Here is a 24,038-nt window from a genome sequence, read left to right as displayed (position 1 = left end):
GGCGAGGGGGGGAGGGGAGAAGGAGAGAGGAGGGGGCAGGGAGGAGAGAGATGGGAAGGAGGAGAGAGCAGGGGGGGAGGGGAGGGAAGGAGGCTCAACGGCCGGGCCCAAGACTTCGGGCTGGATTTACAGGTAGGTGGCGTCGGGTCTCGGGTCCGGGGGGTTCGCGGAGATCGGGGGGGGGTCGCGGAGCTCGGGGGGGGGGGGGGGGTTCGCGGATATCGGGGGGGGGGTTGCGGGGGGGGGTCGGGAGTCGCGGAGGTCGGGTCGGCGGGGGAAAAAGAGTCTTGGGGTGTGGGGAGCGGAGGTCGGATCCGGGTGGGGGGGAGCGGTGGTCGGGGCGCAGGGGGGAGCCGCGGAGGTCGGGTCGCCAGGGCGGTGGCGGGGGGGGGGAGGCTGGGGAGAGCAGGGGTCAGGTCCGGTCCGGGGAGCGGGAGTCAAATTGGGGGTCGGGTCCGGTCGGATAGGAGGTGAGCCTTATCCACGCAGCCCCAGTGAGGCCATTCGGCCAGGGCTAGGGGCTGCGTGCTTCGGGCCCCTCCCACCCAGTTTTGGCCTCTTGGAGCTACTGCACATGCGCGCCCACTGTAGCGCGCATGTGCAGAGGTCCCAGCACTGTTTTCAGCGCAGGGACCTGGCTCCGCCCCCCCCACAGCTTGTGCTGCGCTGTGCCCAGCCCCAGAGGACCTGCAGGGAGCTGGGGAATTGGTGAGTTTTTTTTAGGCGCACTTTGTGGCGCGAAAAACGAGCGTCCAGATCCGGGCTGTGCCGTTTTAGGCGCGGCCTGAAACTTGGGCCCATAGGGCCTAAGTTTGTCCCCATGGTTAAAGTGCGCCGACTTTCTACACTAAAAACAGCAGCGAAAACTTCCCTAGGAATTCTCCCCACTCCTTGAAATGTTGCAGGCGTGGCACAGCACAAGCAGTGGGGGGTGTGGGTGGGGGGGGGGGGCGTGCGCGGAGCCAGAGCCAGGTCCCGGCGCTGAAAACAGTGCCGGGACCTCTGCACATGTGTGCTAGAGTGTGCGCGCATGTGCAGTAGCTTCTCGCCCCCACAGTCTCTGCGTGTGCTCTGCAGGCTGTGTGGGAGGGGCTTGAAGCACGCCGCCCCTAGCCCTGGCCGAATGGGCTCCCTCATCGGCGGCCAGATTAGCTACCAGAATATCTGTATTTGTAAGTAAAATTTAAATTATGTTGACATATTGCAAAGTACTTGAAGGTTGGCCATTAAGGGGTTTTATCAGCATGCTGGCAGAAATCTTCTGGCACAGTTGCTAGAGTACGTAGTTCTTGAATGTGCATAATTTTGTCTAACATAAATGCTCAGTCCAAAATAAAATCCCCAAATCAAGCAAGTCATAATATTGGGCTATAATATTTTCAGATAATTGATGAGTTAAAAATGCAATTGGAATAAAGCTAATCTAGATCATAAATATGTAAATCTATCTCAACGGCTTCACATTTAAGAAGAAAAGTTACATTGCTCTGGATAAATTAAATTCCCCTCCCCATGAACATTTTTTTTTTAACATTACAAACCAGAAGCTGCATCCGCTCATATACAGCAAATATTTTATAAAACAAAGCTTTATTGTTAGATCTTGGGAGAGGTAGTTTAAGCCAAATCCAACAGCAAAGCCTGTCAGACTGGAACTAAAGACCAAGCAAGACAAACAACAAACACAGAGATTTAGAGTGTAACATTCTAAAAAAATAAATAGTTTAAATGTCATATAAAACATTCTTATAACCTTTCGATAAAGGTGCCTTTGTTGGTACAAGAATTCCATATAAAACATTCTGCAAGGAAATAAAACACACTGTGCTTTAGTGGATAGAATAAACCTGCTCATCAAAATATCCTTCGGAAAACTCTTATTTACAGGACTTGCTATAATGTATTTGCTAGTTTACCAATCCATTTTTAATCTAGTTGTTTAGTGCTTTGTAAGTCTTAGTGCTAGGTGCAAGTCCTCTCAGCTTCCTTGTATTTTTTATTATTGAATGCTTATTTTTGTGCTTTAAATGTACTTATTCTTCTTTAATGTTGTGAAGGTGTTTAGCGTTTTGCAAGGTCCTCTCACTTCCCTTCCCCCACCCCCTATCTCTAGCTATTTGCGCTAATTTCTTATAATCTCTACATATCTTTTAATATCTGGTCTACCCTGTTCTATTGAGGAAAGTAGTTGAATAATTTCTAACCAGACAATAGTTCAAAGATCGAGCATTAATTCACCTTGGCAGTATCCAGCTGTTCTTTAATGAAAACCGAAAATGTTGGAAATCTTCAGCAGGTGAGGCAGCATCTGTGGAAAGAAACTGGGTTAATGTTTCAACTTAATGCCCTTTCATCAGAACCGTGCTCCTTACCAGCTGCTCTTTACTTGATACAGCATTTTGTTTTTCCTATTGTGCATGCCAAGAAAGATCATTTTTGAATGTTTGTTTAATTTTGCATCATGCTGTTATAAAGTTAGGCAAGTAAACCATTAATTATCTAATTTATTCGAACGAATAATCAAATCCAATAAATATTCTACATGTAAAAATGCATCAATGGTTGATGCGCCCGAATTGATTCACTTTTTAAAAATATTTGTGCGTGTATCTTGCACATGCTTTATTTGTCAGTACTTCTGCACTAGTGAAGGTCCTATGGCATTGTTCATGGTGAGTACAAAGGAATCTTTGTCTTCGATGCCTCTATTACCTTTATGATTTTGTGTCTCTTTTTCTTCACACTTTCTGGTCCGTTCTCAGTCTTCTTTGTTCTGCTATCTGTTGATCACTATCTCTTCTCCCCATCGCATCTTCTGGTCCTTTCACAGTCTTTTCTGTTCTCTATCTCTTCTCCCATGTTTCATCTTCTGGTCATTTCTGTGTGTTCTCTGTCTCTGTGGGTGGCATTGTGGTGCACCACACGACCTAGCTTCCGCAGGACTGGCAGGTAAGTATAATGTTACATATGCTTTTACTGCTTACAGTAAAGGTTGAAATTAACACCCAAATGTGACGGAAGTAGGGTGTAAACCAAATGGTCTTAACTCTTAATGGGCCAAAATTAGGGGGAATGGTAGCACAGCGGTTATGTTACTGGATGAGTAATCCAGAGGTCTGGATTAATGATTCATAGACATGAGTTCAAATCCCAATCTGGAAGTTTTTTTAAAGTAATAGTAATAGTGACCATGAAAATTGATTTGTCGTAAAAACCTATCTGGTTCACTAATCTGCCATTCTTACCTGGTCTGTCCTATGTGACTCCAGACACACAACAATTTGGGTGACGTTTAACTGCCCTCTGAAATGCCAGCAAGCCACATGGTTGTACAAAACTGCTCCAAAAAATAAAAAAATAAAATAAAACCAGACTGACCACCGAGGCACTGACTTCGGATACAACAATGGCATACTCAGCCTAGTTAACCTGGCAAAGTCCTCCTCACTAACATCTGGGTACTTGTGCCAAAATTGGGAGAGCTGTCCCACACACTAGTCAAGCAACAGCCTGACATATTCACACCTTTCAGCCAATGTTCCAGACAACTCCATCACACGTCCTGTCCAACCAGCAGGTTCGACCCATCAGAGGTTGTGGCACTGTGGTTTACAGTTGGGAGGGAGCGGCCCTGGGAGTTCTCAACATTGACTCCGGACCCCATGAGGTCTCATGGTTCAGGTCAAGCATGAACAAGGAAACCTCCTCCTGATTACCACCTACCGCCCTCCCTTAGCTGATTAATCAATACTCCTGCATGTTGAGCACCACTTGGAAGAAGCACAGAGGATAGCAAAGGCACAGAATGTACTCTGTGTGGGGGACTTCAATGTCCATTACCAAGAGCGGCTCGATAGCACCACTACTAACCGAGCTGGCTAAGTCCTGAAGGACACAGCTGCCAGACTGGGTCTGTGACAGGCAGTGAGAGAACCAACACGAGGGAAAAACCTACTTGACCTCGTCCTCACCAATCTATCTGTCGCAGATGCATGTGTCCATGACCGTTTTGATAGCAATGATCACCATGCAGTCCTTGTGGAGATGAAGTCCCATCTTTTAGTTTTCCAGATGTTTTTCTTCCCTCATTTGCCTAGCTTTTCTATTTGTCTGAATCCGTGTGTAGCTTCAAAATTTAGAAAGAAGAGCCCCCCTCCCCTCAAATCCCTCTATTCTAGGCGGGGAGGAGGATGGAAATTTGGAGCTCGACCTTTTTTTCTGCCAGTCATAAAGTCAAGTAGCTTAGGGGCTGAGAGCACAAATGTTAGTTGGTATGGTTTTTTGCCAGATGAGAGTTTATATCGAGTCCATTGAAGGTAGGATCTTATTTCTGCTTTTTAAAATTTAGATTTGTAATTGTTTTGTTGTACTTGTTTACCTTTTGAATAAAATTTTTAAAATTGGATCAAACGAGAATACAAATTTTTCACCGAATCAGGAAGTGATGATAGCTGTGGGGGTCCTAAGTTCAATAGTCATGTTTTTTTTTTAAATTCTTACCCTTGTATTGTATGTTCTCGTGCACACAGGAGCCCTGATTATCATAGCATGCAGAGACACAGAAAAAGGTGATGTAGCAGCTAAAGAAATAATAGAGGAATCCGGAAATCCTAATATAGTGGTGAAGAAGTTGGATTTAGCCGACACCAAATCTATTCGGGAGTTTGCTGCACAGATCAATGATGGTATGCTGTCCTATGTTTCAAACTGTAACACAGTCTCATTTTATCTTGGTGTATTGTTTTATGAAAATCCCCCAGAAAGGGCAGGTCGCAAACATGCGCAATTAAAAGAATGAACAGAATATTTTGTAGCATTACAAATGGGACACCATCCTCCTAGAATCACAGGCCTTGATATTTGCAGGCTGGGTGTGGGCGTGGCTGTCGAATCTGGCAAAGCCAGGGATGTGGAGGCCCTGTGGATCTCAATGGCAGGTCTCAGCCAGCCAGATTGACAACCTGGCCGACAGGCAGTAGCACAAGCGAGTGTTGGGTCCCTGACAGTTAGCATGGTTTGGGGATTTGCCAGTCGTAGTTAGGGAGGCGGGGGAGTGGTGACTGGGCCAGTGTAAACAATCATGTGGGGGGGGGGGGCGGGGCGGTGGGGGGCATTAGCCCGCTTTAAGCCAGGCACTAGGCTTCCTTGTGAGACCTGGTAGAGTACTCGTGGCCCACGAGAAAACCCGAAAAATCAATTTAAAGCTTACCTACTGGGCCTCTTCTGGCCCAGATACAGCTACCAGCAGGTTCTGCATGATGGTGGAGCCGACACTGCCCCCTTCCACCCAGCCACCACCCCCCCACACCCATGCTCTAGTTGATATTGACCATAGGCACCATAGAAATCACAGGAAGAAGGTGGCCATTAAGTAAATCTTATTTCGGATGATTGGGATTTAATTAGACTTTAGTGAGGTAGGTTTGTGTATCATACTTTTCACAAAACACACTCTCGACCAACTAGAATTGTCTCTTCATTAATTAATTATGTATATCTGTAAAATGAATTACCAACATGACTGGGGAAAAAAATTACTTTCAGTTTTTGATGGTACTCAGTTTTGGTGCTCAAACTCCTGGGAACATTTAGTAATCAAGAATGTGTCATGAGATATTGACTTTATTCAGTAGCATTGCCCATTACAGGTTGAGCGTCCGAAATACGGAAACCTCGGGACCGAGGCCGTTCCGGATTCCGGGTAGTTCTGGATTTTGGAACGTCTTTGCCTGGGCCGAGGTAGGTAGGGTCGGGCAGCCGGGGTAAGGGGGCGAGGACGGCCTGCCGAGGTAAGGGGGAGGAGGGAGCCGGAGGTCGGGCCGCCGAGGGCGGGAGCGAGGTCGGGTGGGCGAGGTCGGGCCGCCGAGGACCAGAGCGAGGTCGGGCCGCCGAGGGCAGGAGCGAGGTCGGGTGGGCGAGGTCGGGCCACCGAGGACCGGGGCGAGGTCGGGTTGCCGAGGACAGGAGCGAGGGCGGGCCGCCGGGGGCCGGGGCAAGGTCGGGCCGCCGAGGGCAGGAGCGAGGTCGGGTTGCCGAGGGCAGGAGCGAGGTCGGGCGGGCGAGGGCAGGAGCGAGGTCGGGTGGGCGAGGTCGGGCCGCCGGGGACCAGAGCGAGGTCGGGCCGCCGAGGGCAGGAGCGAGGTCGGGCCGCCGAGGGCCGGGGCAAGGTCGGGCCGCCGGGGGCCGGGGCAAGGTCGGGCCGCCGAGGGCCGGGGCAAGGTCGGGCCGCCGGGGGCCGGGGCAAGGTCGGGCCGCCGGGGGCCGGGGCAAGGTCGGGCCGCCGAGGACCAGAGCGAGGTCAGGCCGCCGAGGGCCGGAGCGAGGTCGGGCCGCCGAGGGCCGGGGCGAGGTCGGGCCGCCGAGGGCCGGGGCGAGGTCGGGCCGCCGAGGGCCGGGGCGAGGGCGGGCTGGGGTGAGGTCGGACTGCCGAGGCCGGGGGAGTCCGGATTTGGAACATTTTTACGGTTTCTGGATGACCCCGCCACGGATCGGTCTGGTGTACAGATACCGGAACATTCCGGAAGTCCGGATTTTGGACGCCGCACCTGTATTGACGACTCCTATGCATCAATTCTGACTTGACTATGCTCCTCTACAAGCAACTGTCACACAAGCAACATTAGCCCCTCTAAACCACAGAGTAACCTTCAAAGCACACTTCAGACCAAATAGGTACTTTCTAGTTAATTGTGTATGGGTGTAAAATACATCACCAACATCATTTAGGACAGTTTAGAAATTATAATTTCACATTGCATTTTTTCACGTGCATGCTTTTGAGTTGGATCAAAAATGTTGTGACTACAAGAGTGCATTTTTCAAAATACTTTACACTCTTTAAAAATAAGCAATATTGAATAAAGTTTTCCATTACAATAATCAGTGGATTAATGTTAAATTCTGCAAGATATTACAGTAGATTTTGACGAGATTTTCTCTGTGTGTCTCTCAGAACAGCAGCAGGTTAACATTCTGATCAACAATGCTGGAGTCATGATGTGCCCTTACTCCAAAACGGTAGATGGGTTTGAGCTGCAATTTGGGGTCAATCATTTAGGTGAGTCAAAGTATAGAAAATCATACTGGTTTTATAAAGTTGTCTATGATGCATCAAATAAATAATTTTCAGATGTCTTTATTGTAAACTTTGGCGTGTTTGTAATTATTTCCATCTTTTAAATCTCCTTCATAGGAGTGCAAATTTGGATTGTAGTGTTAATGGCCGGGAATTTGTGGTCAATGGCGAAGCTAAGGCGTTTGCCGCTGGCCCCAAAGTAAGCTTCACACAAAGATATGAACTTTGTGTCGAAGTTTGGATTTTCCGACATTGAATTCAAGTCAATGTGGTATAGTGGGATAGTGGAGCAATGCTGCTGTGACGTCAACAAGCTGTCTAAGCAGCCAATCAAAACACAGAATTCGCACAGACAGCAAACAAGGAAGTAAGTAAGCTCTTAAAATTCTAACTTTTTAAAAATGTTAGAGAGGGCACAACAAAGATTGGGGCGCTCTCATGGGGAAAAGGGCAAATCTGAAATAAAGATGAACAAACTTTAAAAGAACATTCTTTTTAAAGTTTCTTAAATATTTCAATTTTTATTAAAATGGATAAATTTCACACTGCACAAAAGTAAAATCAATTTTTCAAGCCTATAACATTTGTTTAGCAGTCAATAGGATTTAAAACCCCAGTTACCCTTTGGGTCTAACTTTTAATTTAACCGTGTAATTACTGCGCAGAGCTGACGTTTTTGTCCGTTTCCCGGATTTAAGTGATTACGCTGATTGCCTGCTCTTTGCGGGATGGTGGTGGGGGCACAGCGTAGCTGGTGTCGGAGTAGTGAATGACAGACCACTAGTTCAGAATTTGCCAAAAATCCCAACATTGTGGTCAGTTTCAAAGGCGGAACAATGGCATACGTTGTCAGTTTACTATCATCTGGACCGCAAATTCCAAGCCATTACCTTTACATGTCAAGGAGTGGTAGACGCTGCATTTTGTAAAGGCAAAAGGGGCCGAAATTGCCCATCGCTGGAAACGGGCGCACCGAACCTGTTTCTGTTGTTTTTACCGATGCGGTGGCCTCTAGAGTGAAATTCTGCTCTTTGGCATTTTTATTTCAGCGGACTGGAAGTCGGTCATAATGGGGGTGGAAGCGCAGCGGTAAGCAGAAGTTCACAGTCTAGAGAGGTGGAAGTTGGGGGCGGGTGTAGTGGCCGCCGCAGTCAGTCATCAGCATAGCGCTGATGACGTCATCACGCATCGCGTCACCACGGGTCTCCCCTTCACTTAAAGGGGAGAGCCCGTGCGATATTTTTTTTTTAAAGTTCGGTCCACTGGGCCACCAGGGAGGGTTTCGGCCGGGCCAGTGGCCTGGCACCCTGTTGGCGGCCCGGCCTAACACGGGGGCATAATTGTCAGCCCGACATGGCAGATGGCTGACAAAAAAAAACATGGCGGCAGCGGCAGTAGGTCTTCCCCTTTAATGGGAGCCACACCGCCGTTCTAGAAGGACTCCAAGCTCAGTACACCGGCACAAAAAGCTACTTTTGGCACCACACGGCATGAGCAAGATTTTTTTCGGCAGAATTTCACCATCGGGGGTGGGGGGGCTGGGGGGAACATCAGTGATGCGTGCTCTGATGATGCACTTAGGACAGATCGGCAGCAGCGGAGCGATATGGAGGGGAGCAAGTTACCACCGGGATACCGCAGGTGTAGAATTTTCAAAATGGTGGCCATGACACGAAAAATCGATGGCCATTGCACTCCGCAGCTTGGCCGCCGATTTCCGGTGGTAACAAGCTTTTTAAAGTTTCTTAAATATTTAAGTTTTATTAAAATGGATAAATTTCACACTGCCCAAAAGTAAAATCAATTTTTCAAGCCTATAACATTTGTTTAGCAGTCAATACGATTTAAAACCCAGGGACGGGTCAGTTTCGGCCCCAAAGTGTTTAAGGATGGCCTTTTTTCTATTTCCTTTTCAAAGGATCTGATTTTATTCCAGTTTCATCTTGTTGTCGTAAAGCCTGAATAGTATTAGTAAAAACGTTTGGCTTTCGGTTTCTGTAGTGGGATTAAAGCAATCGCAATCATATGAACTGCTCTTCTGACCAGAAAGTTGGAAGTGGGTGGGAAATAAATGTGCCCATTCCTAAAAAAAAAATGTATTCCAGACTCAAAGTGCAAAGTACCTACGTATGTTGTTGGGGAAAGGGATGATTGAGAACCTGGAAGCTCCAAATTGCTACATTAGTTTGCATATCGACTTCCCAAGTTCTTTCAAAATAGTGAAACTGTATGAATGCATTTTTTTAACAGGTCACTTTTTATTAACCTGTTTACTGATTGATTTGATAAAACGGTCTAGTCCTGCTCGAATCATCAACGTCTCCTCTACTGCACACAAAATGGGAACCATTAACTTTGAAGACTTAAATAGTGAGAAGAACTACAATTCCATGAAAGCCTATGCACAGAGCAAACTAGCCAATATTGTGTTTACAAGGGAACTGGCTCGAAAACTCGAAGGTAAAACCAAGTTTAAAGTAGTCAATAAGAAATCACTGAATTGCATGAATGGAGCATGAATTTATTTGTGAGCATTATGCTTAGTTGCAAAAAAAATCAATATCCCTTAAAATTGCATTTATGCACTATTTACCAAAATATGCCAATTTTACAAAAGTCTGCTTTTGAGAAACCGCATCGCACAGTTTTTGTTTTATGGCATTTAAATTGTATTTTTCCGATACATCCCTTTTATTTGTTGATACAAAAGCCCTGTTTCATATCACTGTTTCAATGCACTGTACAGATTGAACCGCCCTTATCCAGAACTCCCTTATCTGGAACCATCCCTCGTCCGGAACCATTCCCGGCCACCGGGTGGTGCATGTGCAGAACTCCAACATGAACAAATTGAAGTCCATCCTCGCTGCCGACTCCTGCAATCGCTGGCCTGACCCCGCGATATCTCTGCCGCACTCCCAGCCCCAAGCCAGCCAGCCCCGCTATCCCCTTGCTCAGTACCTGTACCATCCAATTTAAAGTGACCACCCCTCCAGAAAAATCCCCTATCCAGAACAGGCCAGGTCCCGAGGGTTCTGGATAAGAGAGGTTCAACCTATACTAACATATGGTGCAGGGTTTGCTCAAAGCATGCTACAGTACAGGAAAAACAAAATCTAATCAAAAATTGAACATTTTATTTATTTGATTGTGTTGCCAAGGAATGGATTCATGGTTTGGGTCACCAATTCACAACTGTGTGCATATGGTTAAAATATAATACTCTGATGTAAAATGATTAGGAATTCTTAAGACTTTTTGCCATTTTTGACTTAATCCAATCTATTTGTCCACTCTAATATGAAATGCGTTACTCTCATATTTTCTACTTATTGGTTCAAGATAGAATCTTTCTGTTTAAATAGTGCATTTACAGAAAGTCCTCGTGAGTTGGACAAGGAATCAGTGATGCAATGCATTAGAATACTATCTGATAATGTCTGGCACCTGTGTTTAAGTATAGCCCAGAAAGTATGTCTTCATTCTGTGTGCAAGGTTACTGAGCACCAAAATGAGCTGTTTAAACTCTGTTCTTGGGTATGTTTTGCATGATATAAATATGCTGTAATAATCACTATTAAAATTGGTAATTTCACTGTGTGGCCATAAGGTGTTAAAAACAATGTATGGTGCATGTTCTGATGTCTGAGTTAAAGCACATAGTTCAGGCAAGGGAGACAGATAGTAAGGTCAAGAAGTTAAGGACGGCAGTTTGAGTGCAGGAAAATGCTAGCTGAAGCTCTGCAACAATAGTTGAGAGGAAACCAAAAGTAGGCTAGAGTCACAAGAGTGGAGGGTGCATGTTCGGCAGCAGTATTCAAGAAATTCACTGAAGAGAGTGAAATGAGGTTGTGGATAAATTTGAAGAGGCGGTTTTGAAGTCAATCTGATGGGCAATGGGCAGCCATTAAAAATTGGATGGGCCACAACTCCGTACCGAATTGAATAGGGTGCTCTAAAAATGAGTTATTGGAGAGGTAGGTTTGAAGTTAATTAAGGTTCTCCAATTCTCCAGTACCATCCTGTTGGCTAAGAAATCCCAAAACATTTTGGAATTGTTGGAGAGATGGATTTGAAGTTCGCGGATCTTCAGAGAGATGGTGGGCAGTAGGACATGACGTGGCAAGAGGAGTTGAGGATAGGCTGCTTAAGGATACACGTGATGGGAGTAGTTTTGAAGAGGATGGCAAGGTTAAAAATGTTGGCAAACATTTAGGCTGAGGAGAGGTAGCTGGGTCAGGATGGGATCAAGGGAGCAGATATTGGGTCTTAAATTGAGTCTGCGAAATGGGAGTGAAAATAATTTTTCAGGCTGGTGGGAGTTGGGTACTGCTGTAGGACTGGAGGGGTGCAGCTATCCAAGTGCATGAACTTTTTCTATTGGGCATCAGAAGTTACGATGAGATTGGAGGAGAACCAGTTTTTGGTGCAGTGCTCAGGATTGCCCTTGGCTTCCAGAATAATACTGGAGCAATAGAAGTCTTGGCCGCAAGTAAATTAGCCACACGCATGCGATGATTGTCAGATCTTGCCATTTTCATAAGGCAAGGATGAGCTTTTTGTGCAGAAGCCTAGGCCTTTGTATTTGAGATTGTGAAAATGGCTTTTGCTCTATGGAGTGGTAGGGGTGAGACTGGCTAGGATCTTGTGCGGACAAAGGTACCAAAGAAAGAGGCAAGGCAGCAACGACCAATAGTGAGGACACTGGCTAGAATTGTGGAGGAGCAGCTTGGGGATGGGCAGTAATCATAGGGTTCAGGGTAAGGAAATTAAAAGAAAAGGGTAATGGTAACTTAGACCTTTAAACATTAGTTGAATGTACACACAAGTATGAGGAGAATTAGGCAGGGCTAACGGGGCGGAAGGAGTAGTTGAAAGGAATAGCATAGATGCATTTAAGGAGAAGCTAGACAAGCACATGAGGAAGAAAAGAATAGAAGGATATGCTGATGGGGTTAGATTAAAAGGGGTGGGAGTAGGCTCGTATGGAGCATAAAAGCCGGCATAGGCCAGTCGGGCTGAAAGGCCTCTCTGTGCTGTAAACTCAATGCAACTCCTTATCAATTTACCAAGAGCTCTTCGCAACAAGTATATATCTGTAACAAATATAAGTGCAATCAGGAATGTATATTGGTCATCATTTCCCATTATAAATGCAATTATTTCACTTTCTCTAATAGGGACTGATGTGGTAGTCTTTAGTTTGCACCCTGGCGTGGTCCGGACTGATCTATCCAGACATTTGAATGTTGTAGCCCGGTTTGGGCTGGCAATGCTGCGACCTTTTACCAAATCTCCATCATCTGGTGCAGAAACTACAGTTTATTGCAGTGTGGCTCGAGGACTGGAGTCAGAAAATGGACAATATTTCAGGTAAAAGTAGAAAGAAAGCAGTGTTACAGTTGGAGGGGAAACAATTATTTTTAAATGCAATATGACCAATAACTCTTACATTATCTCCCTCTCTCACTTTCTCTCTCTCTCTCACAAAGTGGTGATCTTAATAAAATGGTTTTACATAGTATATTTCTGTAGCTCAATATATATAGGAACTTCATAAGGAGTAAACATAGAAATTCACAGCGCAGAAGGAGGCCATTTTGATCCATCGTGCCTACGCCAGACGACAAAGACCCACACGGCCCTCGGTCAGCAGACCTGAAGGTTACATATAAACCTATGAACAATGAGTAGACCTCACATTGGTGTCACGTGCAAACTGAAACAACATTTTCCAGTAAAAATCCTGACTCTCCTGTTTGTGAAGGATCTTGAAATGCCATAATGCCACTAACTCCTCTAGTGGCTCAAACCCATACAGATTGAGGTGAGAATGTGAAACTCACTACCACAGAGAGTGGTTGAAGCGAATAGTATAGATGCATTTAAGGAGAGGCTAGATAAGCAAATGAGGGAGAAGGGAATAGAGGATTATGCTAATAGAGTTAGATGAAGAAAGACGCGGGGAGGCTCGAGTGGAGCATAAACGCCGGCATGTTTGGGCCGAAGGCCTGTTTCTTTGCAGTATATTCTGTATAACCCTGTATAATCCTATGTAGATTGGAAGTGTGCCTCTCTCCCGCTCTCCTAACATTTTAAAATGCAAAACATCCTTAAACAAGTAACTTTACTACAAATTAATTTAGTCTTGAGGAAAAATGGCACCAATGTCCATCACCTTGCCAAATCTAAAGTTATTGGCCCTGAATTTGTGGTGGGTAATGACTGCAAACTACCAGCATTCCCCATCATTACCCCTCTGAAACGGACCGCAACGTCAAAATTTAGTGCATGTGCATCTAAATGCGGAAATCCTGAAGTTGCAGTCAGTGATTCACTGCTCCGACATTGGCTGCGCTGTGACCCGCCTCTCCCCCCCCCCCCCCCCCCACTCCCATAATTGGCAATCAATGTCATCCGTGAAATTGACAAACTCGGACTTTTCCGTTAATATCATTGTTAAATACCCTGTTAAATGTTAAGACTCGTTGGAATAATACCGCCCGCCCACTTATTTGGGGCGGAATCATCAGAATGGGTAAAACCAACGCCCATAATATCGCCCAGCGTTACTTTCCGCAAGTAATTAATGCCAAGATTCAATAATGCCAACCACCCACTTTATTTTGTCGTAAAGATCACATTTGCCGAAACTAACGCCCAGTATATCGCCCAGCGTCACTTTCACCACTCACACACATCTCACCCACAAGATCGCTCGCCCAAAACACCGCTCAGAAAAAGTGGAACTGTTCTGAATGAATCACAGCGGTGTGAGCGTCATTTTTCAAATCGCATATCGCTTCATTCAAAAGGCTGCTTCAACTTCGGGGGAGTTTGGATTGACTCTGGAGTTCTTCTCGGGTGAAGTGATCATCTCAACAGACATATTTTCAGACTCTGCACGATTGGGGTTTACTGTAGGTGTATTTTAGTGAGGAAATTATTACTTCTGATCAATCGCTATCATACTTTCATTGCAATGGAGCCAGCCATTTCTCAGCCTGCATCGATTAATACGCAGATGCTGCAGAGTGCAAATGGCTCAATGTCTAATGCACATCATTATGTGCCCAATTTAAGACATGCCAGAATGAGGAGGAGATCCAGACCATACACACCCCGCACTTACAGGGAGAAGAGGTCTTACCTCGACGTGTCCGAGCACACCTACCTTCGGAGACTGCGCTTCCACAAGGTGGTGATCAATTAAATATGCGAGTTCATCAGGCCAGGTATGCAGCCTGCCATCAGGACATCATTGACGGTCAAGGTCACCGCAGCACTGTTTTTCTACGTGTCCAGCTTCTTTCGGGCCTATGCGGTTGAGATTTCCCCTCTGTCTCACCATGCAACCCATCGCTGCATTAGACAGGTCACGGAGGCCTGTATGCACGCAGGATGGACTTTATCAGTTTCCCCATGACCACAGAGGCTCAGACTGACAGGGCTGGAGCATTCTACCACATTGCTAAGTACCCAAAGGTGCAGGGAGCAATACAGTGCACTCACGTCGCCATGTGGGCGTCTTCTCAGGACCTGGAGCTTTTTCGTAACAGAAAAGGATTTCATTCCCTGAAGGTCCAACTAGTTATCGACCACAACCAGATAATTATGGCACTGAATGCCAAATGTCCGGGCAGTTTTGAAGAGGCTCACATCTTGCGTGAGAGTGCTGGCTCTGACATGTTTAAGAGTCAGCCACAAGGACAATGCTGGATACTTGGTGACAACCGATATGGCCTAGCCACCTGGCTGATGACCCCCCTGCATGACACCCACACCGAGGCCGAGAAGCGATACAACCAGAGCCACAGAGACACATGTAATGTGGTCCAGAAAACAATAACTCTGCTTAAGCAACACTTTAGATGCCTGGAGCACTCAGGAGGGGAGCTACACTACAACCCTGAGCAAGTAGCTAAATTTGTGGTCGTGTACTCCATGCTGCACAATCTGACTATCAGGAGGGGACAAGAATTGCCAGATGGTCCACCTCAGGAGAGAGAGGAAGAGGAGGACGAGGGGCTGGACGCTGACCTAGGGCCAGACAATCAGGCTGGCTATGCAACCATACCCACGACCCCCTCCAGACCGCAGGAAAGGGCCCGTGGTGGCTACATAGTTGCAAGACTTTTGCGTCAGGAGCTCATAACTGAACAATTTGCCTGAAAGAACATTGCTGTAAATGACAATGCTGACACACTGCTGTGCATGTGCAGCTCAGACATCAATGGTGGGCATCACCTTGGTGTCAGTTAAAGTGTGTTGATTGAAGTTAAGTTTTAATTAACCCTTAAATGTTAAGGAATCACCAATGTGTAACAGTCCAGCTATCTGAGACAATGCGCAACAAGGTTATGTTGAATTTTAAAAATGTTATACGACCGTTGGTCTGAAAAGTATCACTGGCAAAAACACCCCACCCTCGCCAACACTCCACTTTTTCGACCACTGACATCAATCAAATGGTCAACGTGTCCAGCAACACAGAATATAAAGGCAAAGCAGGAGGGTGGTCCCCTCCTCCCATACATTACAACAAATTGCATACACCCAGATGGAGATAGAACACAGCCATCACCTGCGCACATGCTCCTCACTTTTCTTCTCCCCACCTCTACCCCTTCCCCTCCCTCCTCGCTCCATGGCGCCTGGCCGAAGAGCTCCTCAGGCGATGCATCATTGGGGGGAGCTGAAGGCAGAGGCGGTGGTTGCACGGATATGGGAGCGGGGGGGTGCCGAGGTGGGAACATTCTCTGATCCAGAAGCAGGATCTTGGTCCTGCCTCTCATCTGTCGTTCGCAGTGGTGGTGCGGAACCTACGGGTAGAGTGCCGCGCTCTGGGACCACTGGGAGGCCTGTGCCAGCAGTGTTCCTGGCTATTGCATCCAGGGCCTCCGTAATCCGCGGAATGTATTCAGCCATGGTGGCCAGCTGTCGGGATATGACCCCCCAGTGCATCGAGGATCTGGTCACCAATGTCTACAGTCCTCCTGGACAACTGTACCATCTCTCTGCTCTCATGTGGCACTTATGGACCAAACCTGCCGCGTCCACGAAACCTCTGCGGGGTCGGCGCCATCCTGGGAACAAATGGGGTGCACTGTGGCGAGGTGCTTGGGGCCGGTACCTCCAGAGTTGAGGCAGGAATGACTGGAGGTGCACTAGATGGCCTTGGGGTGGAATGGCTTCTGGAGCGTGGCAATGCAGGTTCCTTGAAGTCCATGTTATAATCCGTAGAGAATAGACCCAGCGGATTGACGGATGAGAATCGGAGCTCCTCAGCACCAGATGTAGGATTGTCCGGCGAGTCTGGCCCTGCGTCCCCACCTTCTGGCCTCTGTGGTCTTGCCTGGTGCCGTGCTGCTGGCAAAGCTACAAAACACAAATGAGGTTATTAGAGGAGAAGGAAGTGCTAGGGTCACAAGCTGATTCCAGCGCTACACACAGCATATGCACGACAAAAGCACCACCGCTAACAAATTCATCACAGACATCACATTTCATGATCATCAACACATTCTGCATTGCAATAATTTTCATTAGGCCAGCATTATTTATAGGGCAATTTTTAAAATCATCGATCATATATAATTGTTCGGATATCAGTGGATGTGTCATCTATTGACTTTACATCACGCAATGGTGTAAACGTCACTCACGTCGCATCACTTCAGGGTCTGCAGATGCTTGCGTGGCCATCCGGGGGTGCTTCCCCACGAGTGTGAGCACCCGCTCCTCCATCTCAGTGATGTCGCTGGGAACTGGTGGCCCGCCCCCCACCTGTTTGCCTCTGCACAGACCTCATCGTCGATAGCTTCTTCTGTAAAAGGTGACGGGACGACGTGGCATGAGATGATTGCGAGATATCATTGCTAGGTCCTGTCACAGAGACGATACAACACATAACCGACGGATGTAATCATGATTATTATGATAATTATCATTCTTTATCTAAAGACGTACACCATGACCGCAGGCTTTGACTACAACATTCCCGGTAAAATGAAAGGCCTCACATCTGTTTATGGTCACTCATGACTCTTACAAATCAAATTATATAAATACATAAGTACATTTAAATAAATGTAATACTTACTCGCGCGGATCCGACAAGGTCGTTCCATCGTTTGCGGCATTGGTTGTCCTCACGCACCTCGTTGGTCGCCGACGAGACTAGCTCTGCTATCTCGGCCCATATCTTCTAGTAGGCCTTTGGGGTGGGCTACCCACGCCCTCCCTGGGTCAAATCACCCCAGCGTACCTCGACCTCCTGCAGGAGGGAGGCATTTGCCTCGTCCGAGAACCTCCTGGCTCTTTTGCGCCATCCAATGTGCCCCTCTCCCAGCTCACTGCTCTCGTCAGCATCAGTCTCCACAGCATGCAGTGTCACTTCCTACTCTCCCTCCATTATAGGCACCAAATTCGGGCAAATATCTTGTTGGTAATAGCTAATTTATTTTTCTCAATTTACTTAAAACTCGAAACCCTCCCTCCTTCCTCCCAAATCAGCCACACCACACCCACACACGCCTTCACATCCTCTCTATCTGTCTCCTCTTCTGCGCATGTCATGATGACCCTTGACCTGAATCGCGGGAATCGAGCATTACCATGCCATTGCTAAAGACAGCGACACTTTACGGCAGAAGGTCAGAGAGACTTAACGCTACTGCCCATTTCATATCGATAACGCCCAATTTCAAAAATGGAGACTAGAGGCTTTGACAAGCCAGTGATCTGAAATTTTTACCCATGCCGGAAATAACGCCCATTTTTGGGCGATCTGCACAAAAGTGTAAAATCTAGCCCCAATTATTGAAGATATGGCAACATAATGGGTGCAAAACATCATCAGATGCAAATTAAAAGCATTAAGACAGCCTTACAGCTTTGGGAGTTTTTACTTGAACTTACAAATGAATGGAATGTGTGTATGTACATAGTGATTTTTATTGCACCATCTACTGTAATTTCAGAAGAATATTTGCCTTTTTATTTCCATTCAATGTCATTAGGTTTGTCATCTTTTAATTGTATTAACTGAAAAAAAATGCTAACAGTCTTGGCATTTGGCATAGCAGCGAGCTAAATATTTCTGTTACGGTTTCAACAACAATTTGCATTTATATAATGCCTTTCAATGTAGAGAAGTCCCAAGGTGCTTTACATAGTGAGGGGGAGGAAAGAAGGAAAAACAACAGATTAAAGGATTGGACACCAAGCGAGAGAGTTAGGAGAGGTGACTGAAAGCTTGGTGGGAAAGATGGGTTTTGAGAAGAAGATGGCGCAAAATGCAAAGACTGAGAGTTTTAAACAGGGAGATCGAGATTAGGGTGGGTTGCCAAAGGCTTTGTCGAAAATGATGGGACGCATGGGAGGGGGAGAATTTCGCAAAGTTCCAGAGATTTGGACTGAAGTGTATATAGGAGGGGTTGCAAGGCTGGAGCTGGTTGCACAGATGGGAAGAGTGGACAAGTGCATGAAGGAATTTAAAGATGAAAACAAGAAGTTTAAATTTGATGCATTGGGGAGCCAATTCTAGTCAGCAAGAACGGGAGTGATGGGTGAGTGGTACTTAGTGTGGGGCAGGTTACATGCAGCTGAATTTTCAACAAGTTGGAGTTACATGAAAGGTGACAGGTCAGCAAGTGGGTCATTAGAGAAATCAAATAAAGAGGTGTTTAAAAAAAAAACATGGATAAGAGGGGGTATGCAGAGGTGGAAGTAGACAATCTTTGTAATTGGGTGTGATGTGGAGTATAAAGCTCTTTGAGGAAATTATGGAAAGTTGAACAGCATGCCAATATTTTGCACAGTCTGGGTCAGCCCAAGCCAGTGGCTGAAAGGAGATGGAGTGCATAGTCAAAAAGGGGTCAAAGATTGTTTTTCTGACACTCCTGAAAAGTATAATTATCCAGTTGAATGCACAGATAAGGACCTGTTTGTTTGGTTTTTTTTAATTAATTAATGTAAGTCATCTAACTCAGTGGGGCTGGTTCATGAATACAAAATTAACTTTATTTGAGAATGGAAATTGATTTTTAAGAGATTTGCTCTTAAATTAGGTGAAAAGGAATTAAAATTGACACCAGCAATGAATTGGGTATTCAGCTTTATCAATTGTTTTTATGCTATTCTGCTGCACTTCATAAAAGAGAAAGCAATATATATTCTTATAACTGGGTAGATTGGTATAGCTTTTGAGTGCTATAACATTTCCATTTAGATGAATACAATGATAGCTATAAATGGGGAAAAGTGTATCTAAAGGGCAAATTTGGAAGGTTAACCAGATGTTTTCACACTTGTTGATACCACACTCCACTGTGCCATGGAGTGACGAGGTAAGGTTTGAATGTGCAGTTCCACACGTAGAATGTCCAAGCTAAATAGTGCAATCACCTTTAAGGAGATAGGAAAAGCTAGATCTGGACTAGATGTGTGCTTTCTTGTAAAAGAAATGTAATGAAGCTGTTTCACATTTATGAATAAAATGGAGATTTCAACATCTTCCTTTTTTTAAAAAAAAAATTTCAAACCAGCGATTGTGACCGTGCATCCTGTTCACCGGCTGCCTACGATGATGAAACGGCGAGGAAATTATGGGAAGTAAGCTGCCAAATGCTGGAAATCGATTGGAACAAATGCTGCACACATGCTGCACAACTTGATGAATAATAGTCTGACCTTCGCCCTCAACAGCATATTATACGAGTTACTTTTTTTCGGTTCAATTTCTTTGTTCTGTTCATGATCCACAAGATTGAGGTTGAATTTGAATAATACAATCACATTAACTTTATTCCCAATGAAATGCAAATAATTTTTCTTTCTCTTTTAAGATGTACATATATAATGGCCCTCAAATTCCAATGTTCCAGATCCATACAAAGTTTCTATGGACCCGGGAAGGCATCGGAAAAGCTGGTTTTCAGCGCGCAATGCGCATGTGCTGAAAACTGGCTTTTCCGATCTGTCAAGTTTCTGGCTTGACAGATCCAACGCATATCTGGAGCGAGGACACTTGCAGGACAAGATTTCCGATATTTACGAATATCTTGCCCAGCAAATGTCCTTTAAAATCTTGCACCTGAAAAAGCAGGCGTATAGCCTACTTTTACAGGCGCAAGTGTTTAAAAATACACAAAAACATTTTAAAATAAAGTTATAAAAACACATTTTATTGTTCAAAACCCTCCCCAGTAGGGTAAGTTTATTTTACGGCTTAATTAAAAAAACGTTTAAAAAAAAAAAAAAAATCAGGAAAATATTTTTTTTTATAACAACTTTAATTTAAATGAATGTTCAATATGTAGTTTATTTTCTATTTTTTATTGTGTTTTGGGTGATTGGGGGGGGGGGGGTTCTCATTCATCGTAATAGGAGTTCCGGACTTACAGAACTCCTATTACTATGAATGAGAATCTATACTACATCTGATTGGCTGCTGTCTCCAGCTCCCGGCCTGCGCACGTCCCCACATGCAGGTACTGCAGCGCGCAGTGACGAGAAGTTCCAATGGGTGCAGCAGCAACAGGTAAGTGCGCATCTTTTTTCTCTTTTTCTGTCGTTTGCCTGCGGGAAGAGCTCGACCGAAATTTCAAGGCCAATATGATGAGACTTGCATTTTCCATTGTTCTTGTGGATGACATTGATAAACTTTTAATGGATGCAATTCAGGTTTTTGTTTGGATGTACTAAAATCGTGCTTCAAATAAGATTTATAATATTCATTTAAAAAAAATTTATAATTTTTAATCCAGTACAAAAATAATCAGTTTGTACTTAAATTAAATATAGTACTTCTTATTGTTAATGCATGCTTATGCTTCCCCTGTATTCAACACTTACTGAGAGGCTATACTCATTGCATAATATGTTGTGCTTTTTTTTCTATAATTTTTATATATATATATATATATGCAATGAAACATTTTGATTATACTCTACTTACATACGAAGTAGGTTGATATGTTGTAATATATTAAAGTTGCTTGGTGTGGTTGTTCTTGTATGGGAAACAACTCTGGATCTAAGGTTGCAGCAACTTGTTTATCGGGGTTTGTGGTTTAGTTTAATCAGGGAGTATGGAAGTCTACCTACTAGGGGTCATCTTAAGATTGCTGTTGTTGGCTTACTTCATGTATGTGATAGCCTCCTTTCTTCTTCTCTGAGGTGGTTTTGGGAGGGAGTGGACTGTGTCAAGTGGGTGCTCAAGAGTAAGTCTCATACTTTGTTGTACCAGATTATGAATGTACTTGAGGTGAATGTTCCTTGGAATCATTATTTCATCTCATTGAGAGAGCTGCTGGGCCTGAAAGGGAGATATAGGTTCTCTACACGTCTTGTCTGGGAATATATAATTGTGCAGAGGAGTTGGTAGGAAGGCCTTTGTGTCCTGTGTTTGGAAGGCTGTGCCTCACTTTTAGAACTGAAGATGCTTGAAGCATATTTGCAATCTCTTGCCCGCCAGAAGAACTTGGAGATGGAATTTTTCAAGTTTTAGAATTCTTTGGCCTGGGACTTTAATATTCTCTTGGGGTTATTTAATCCAGAGTGCAAGGGTGCTTCCATTAAGTATGGCCATCCATATTTGGTTGAGTAAAGTTGGGTAAGTATTTGGCCAAATCCAATCCCTCATGACTTTGGCCAGCCTAAGTAATGTGGCTCTTAAAAATACCATGGCCATGATTTTTACAACACCCACCCCCCTCCTCGGGGGTGGTGGGGTGGTGGACGTGGTAGAGTTAAAATATCAGGATTGAGCAACCTGCCCCATTTCCGGCCCTTTCAATTTTAATAGACAGAAATCAAGCTATTGTTGAGGCTCCCACAAAACACAGTTTTGAGCCTAATTAACATTCTAAAGACATGGCCGCGACTTAAATTTAATTAGAAGTGAGGGGGAGGCCCAAGCTGGCGTCTGCCCGGTACGAGGCAGGAGCTGCATACTCCCAAAGGGGGTAAATGCTAAAGTTCTGCTCTTGTGGCACTCGTTGTGGATCAGGAGGAGCAGGAATACTTCTTTCCCCTCCTCCCCCTAGCCCACACAAAGAAGCCTTTGATCCCACAGCTGCAATCTATGCCCGGAGCCTTCTGCTCTTTTTTTTATATTGAGATGGGCAGGGCCTCCACATCCCTGGTCTTGCCAGGTCCATTGGCCAAATACGGCCTCCCCAGCTTCCCATTAATATCAGTGCCATGTCTCCCCATCTTGTCTTGGGGGTAGCTCAGAATATTTTTTAGGCCTAATTGGATGATTTGAGACCTTTTTGATGTTTAGGGAAAGTGAGGTATGAATGTTGTGTGCATGGTAGTCATATTTGTTTCCAGTTACAAAAGCAGCATTAAGTGGATGTTGTTCTGTATGGGTCTGTGGGGTTGCTCAATTTATACCTTCTGTTCCCCTGGCTGGCAGATATATTTGTTGTCTCTAGTTTTTCTCCAAATGCAGAGTCCTCCGTGCCAAGTCTTCACTGTTTGTTAAAATATCCTCTCCCACTTCCTTTCCCTAGTCTGAGTGGCAAGGGGAGGCTAGCCTACACTTGTTTCTTCTCCCCAAGTCCTTCTCCCCGAGTCCTGTTCTGCTCAGCCAGCGAGACATGGATAAACGTCTCCCTTCATGATGGGCCCCATTCCTTTGCACAACAAAGGTCTAAGTCTATTTGAGTTTACATAATAGATGAGAGTTCTTCATCACAGGACAACATTTGCAAGTCTGTGTGCATTCAATGGCTGTCACTGTCACAAGTTTTAATAAAGATGGTGACAGATGGTGTGAAGTTTCATTTAACACAGAAAAGTGCAAAGTGATACATTTTGGTACGACGAATGAGGAGAGGCAATATAAACTAAAGAGTACAATTCTAAAAGGGATGCAGGAACAGAGAGACCTGCGGGTATATGTGCACAAATCATTGAAGGTGGCAGGGCAGGTTGAGAAAGCGGTTATAAAACCATATGGGATCCTGGGCTATATAAATAGAAGAAGTTATGATGAACCTTTTATAAAACACTGGTTTGGCCTCAACTGAAGTATTGCATCCACCTCTGGGCACCACACTTTAGGAAAGGTGTGAAGGCCTTAGAGAGGATGCAGAAAAGATTTACAAGAATGGTACCAGGGATGAGGGACTTCACTTACGTGGATAGATTGGAGAAGCTGGGGTTGTTCTCCTTAAAGCAGAGAAGGTTGAGAGGAGAGATGTTTAAAATCATGATGGGTCTAGACAGTGTAGATAAGAGAGAAACTGTTCCCATTGGCGGAAGGGTCGAGAACCAGAGGGCACAGATTGTGGGTGATTGGCAGAAGAACCAAAGGCGACATGAGGAAAAACATTTTTTACACAGCGAGTGGTTATGATCAGGAATGCACTGCCTGAAAAGGTGACGGAGGCAGATTTAATTATGGCTTTCAAAAGGGAATTGGATAAATACCTGAAGGAAAAAAATTTGCAGTGCTACAGGGAAAGGATGGTGCAGTGGGACTAGTTGAAGTGTGCTTGCAGACAGCTGGCACAGGCTCAACTGGCTGAATGGCCTCTTTCTGTGCTGTAACCATTCTATGCTTTTGTTTGGTTGGGAATTTGTATATAAATGTCTAGTGAGCCAGTGTATGCATGATAAACTTGTGCATTTTTAGTATTGGTGTTAATACACAATTGTTGTATGAAGAGATAGGAAGGTGTGTGAGAACAGGAAAGTTATTTTAAAGGGAAACTTCAATCATTCAACTATAAACTGAGAAAACCCAAGTCTTTTTGAATTAAAGTTGGTAAATGTAATGTGCTTTGGCATATTGAGATCATGATCAGAGGTACAATTGCTAGGTCTATCTGACACACCTGAGACAATTAAATATCCAATCATTTTTTTTTCATTCTTAAAAATCAAGGGGCTACAGGGAGGGACTAATGAAGTAGTACTTGGTAAAATAATGAGACAAAAGGTGGACATC

At 45.0% G+C, this 24,038-nt stretch overlaps 1 protein-coding gene across 2 annotated transcripts in view; it reads left to right on the top strand.

Annotated features, from left to right (window-relative positions):
* Positions 1–20,299, top strand: part of LOC139264557 (retinol dehydrogenase 12-like) — a 57,554-nt gene extending 37,255 nt beyond the window's left edge. For both annotated transcript variants that reach the window (XM_070881212.1, XM_070881211.1), the window contains exons 3-7: positions 4,530–4,685; positions 6,953–7,057; positions 9,326–9,535; positions 12,256–12,448; positions 19,624–20,299. In XM_070881212.1, the coding sequence (XP_070737313.1) occupies positions 4,530–4,685; positions 6,953–7,057; positions 9,326–9,535; positions 12,256–12,448; positions 19,624–19,759 (800 nt within the window). In that variant the 3' untranslated portion in view covers positions 19,760–20,299. The remainder of the gene's footprint in view (positions 1–4,529; positions 4,686–6,952; positions 7,058–9,325; positions 9,536–12,255; positions 12,449–19,623) is intronic.
* Positions 20,300–24,038: the final 3,739 nt, after the last annotated feature.

Source organism: Pristiophorus japonicus, chromosome 5 (assembly GCF_044704955.1).
Source record: "Pristiophorus japonicus isolate sPriJap1 chromosome 5, sPriJap1.hap1, whole genome shotgun sequence".
Taxonomy (NCBI): Eukaryota; Metazoa; Chordata; class Chondrichthyes; family Pristiophoridae; genus Pristiophorus; species Pristiophorus japonicus.
Note: the sequence above shows the minus strand (reverse complement) of the source record. Positions and strands in the feature narration are given on the sequence as shown.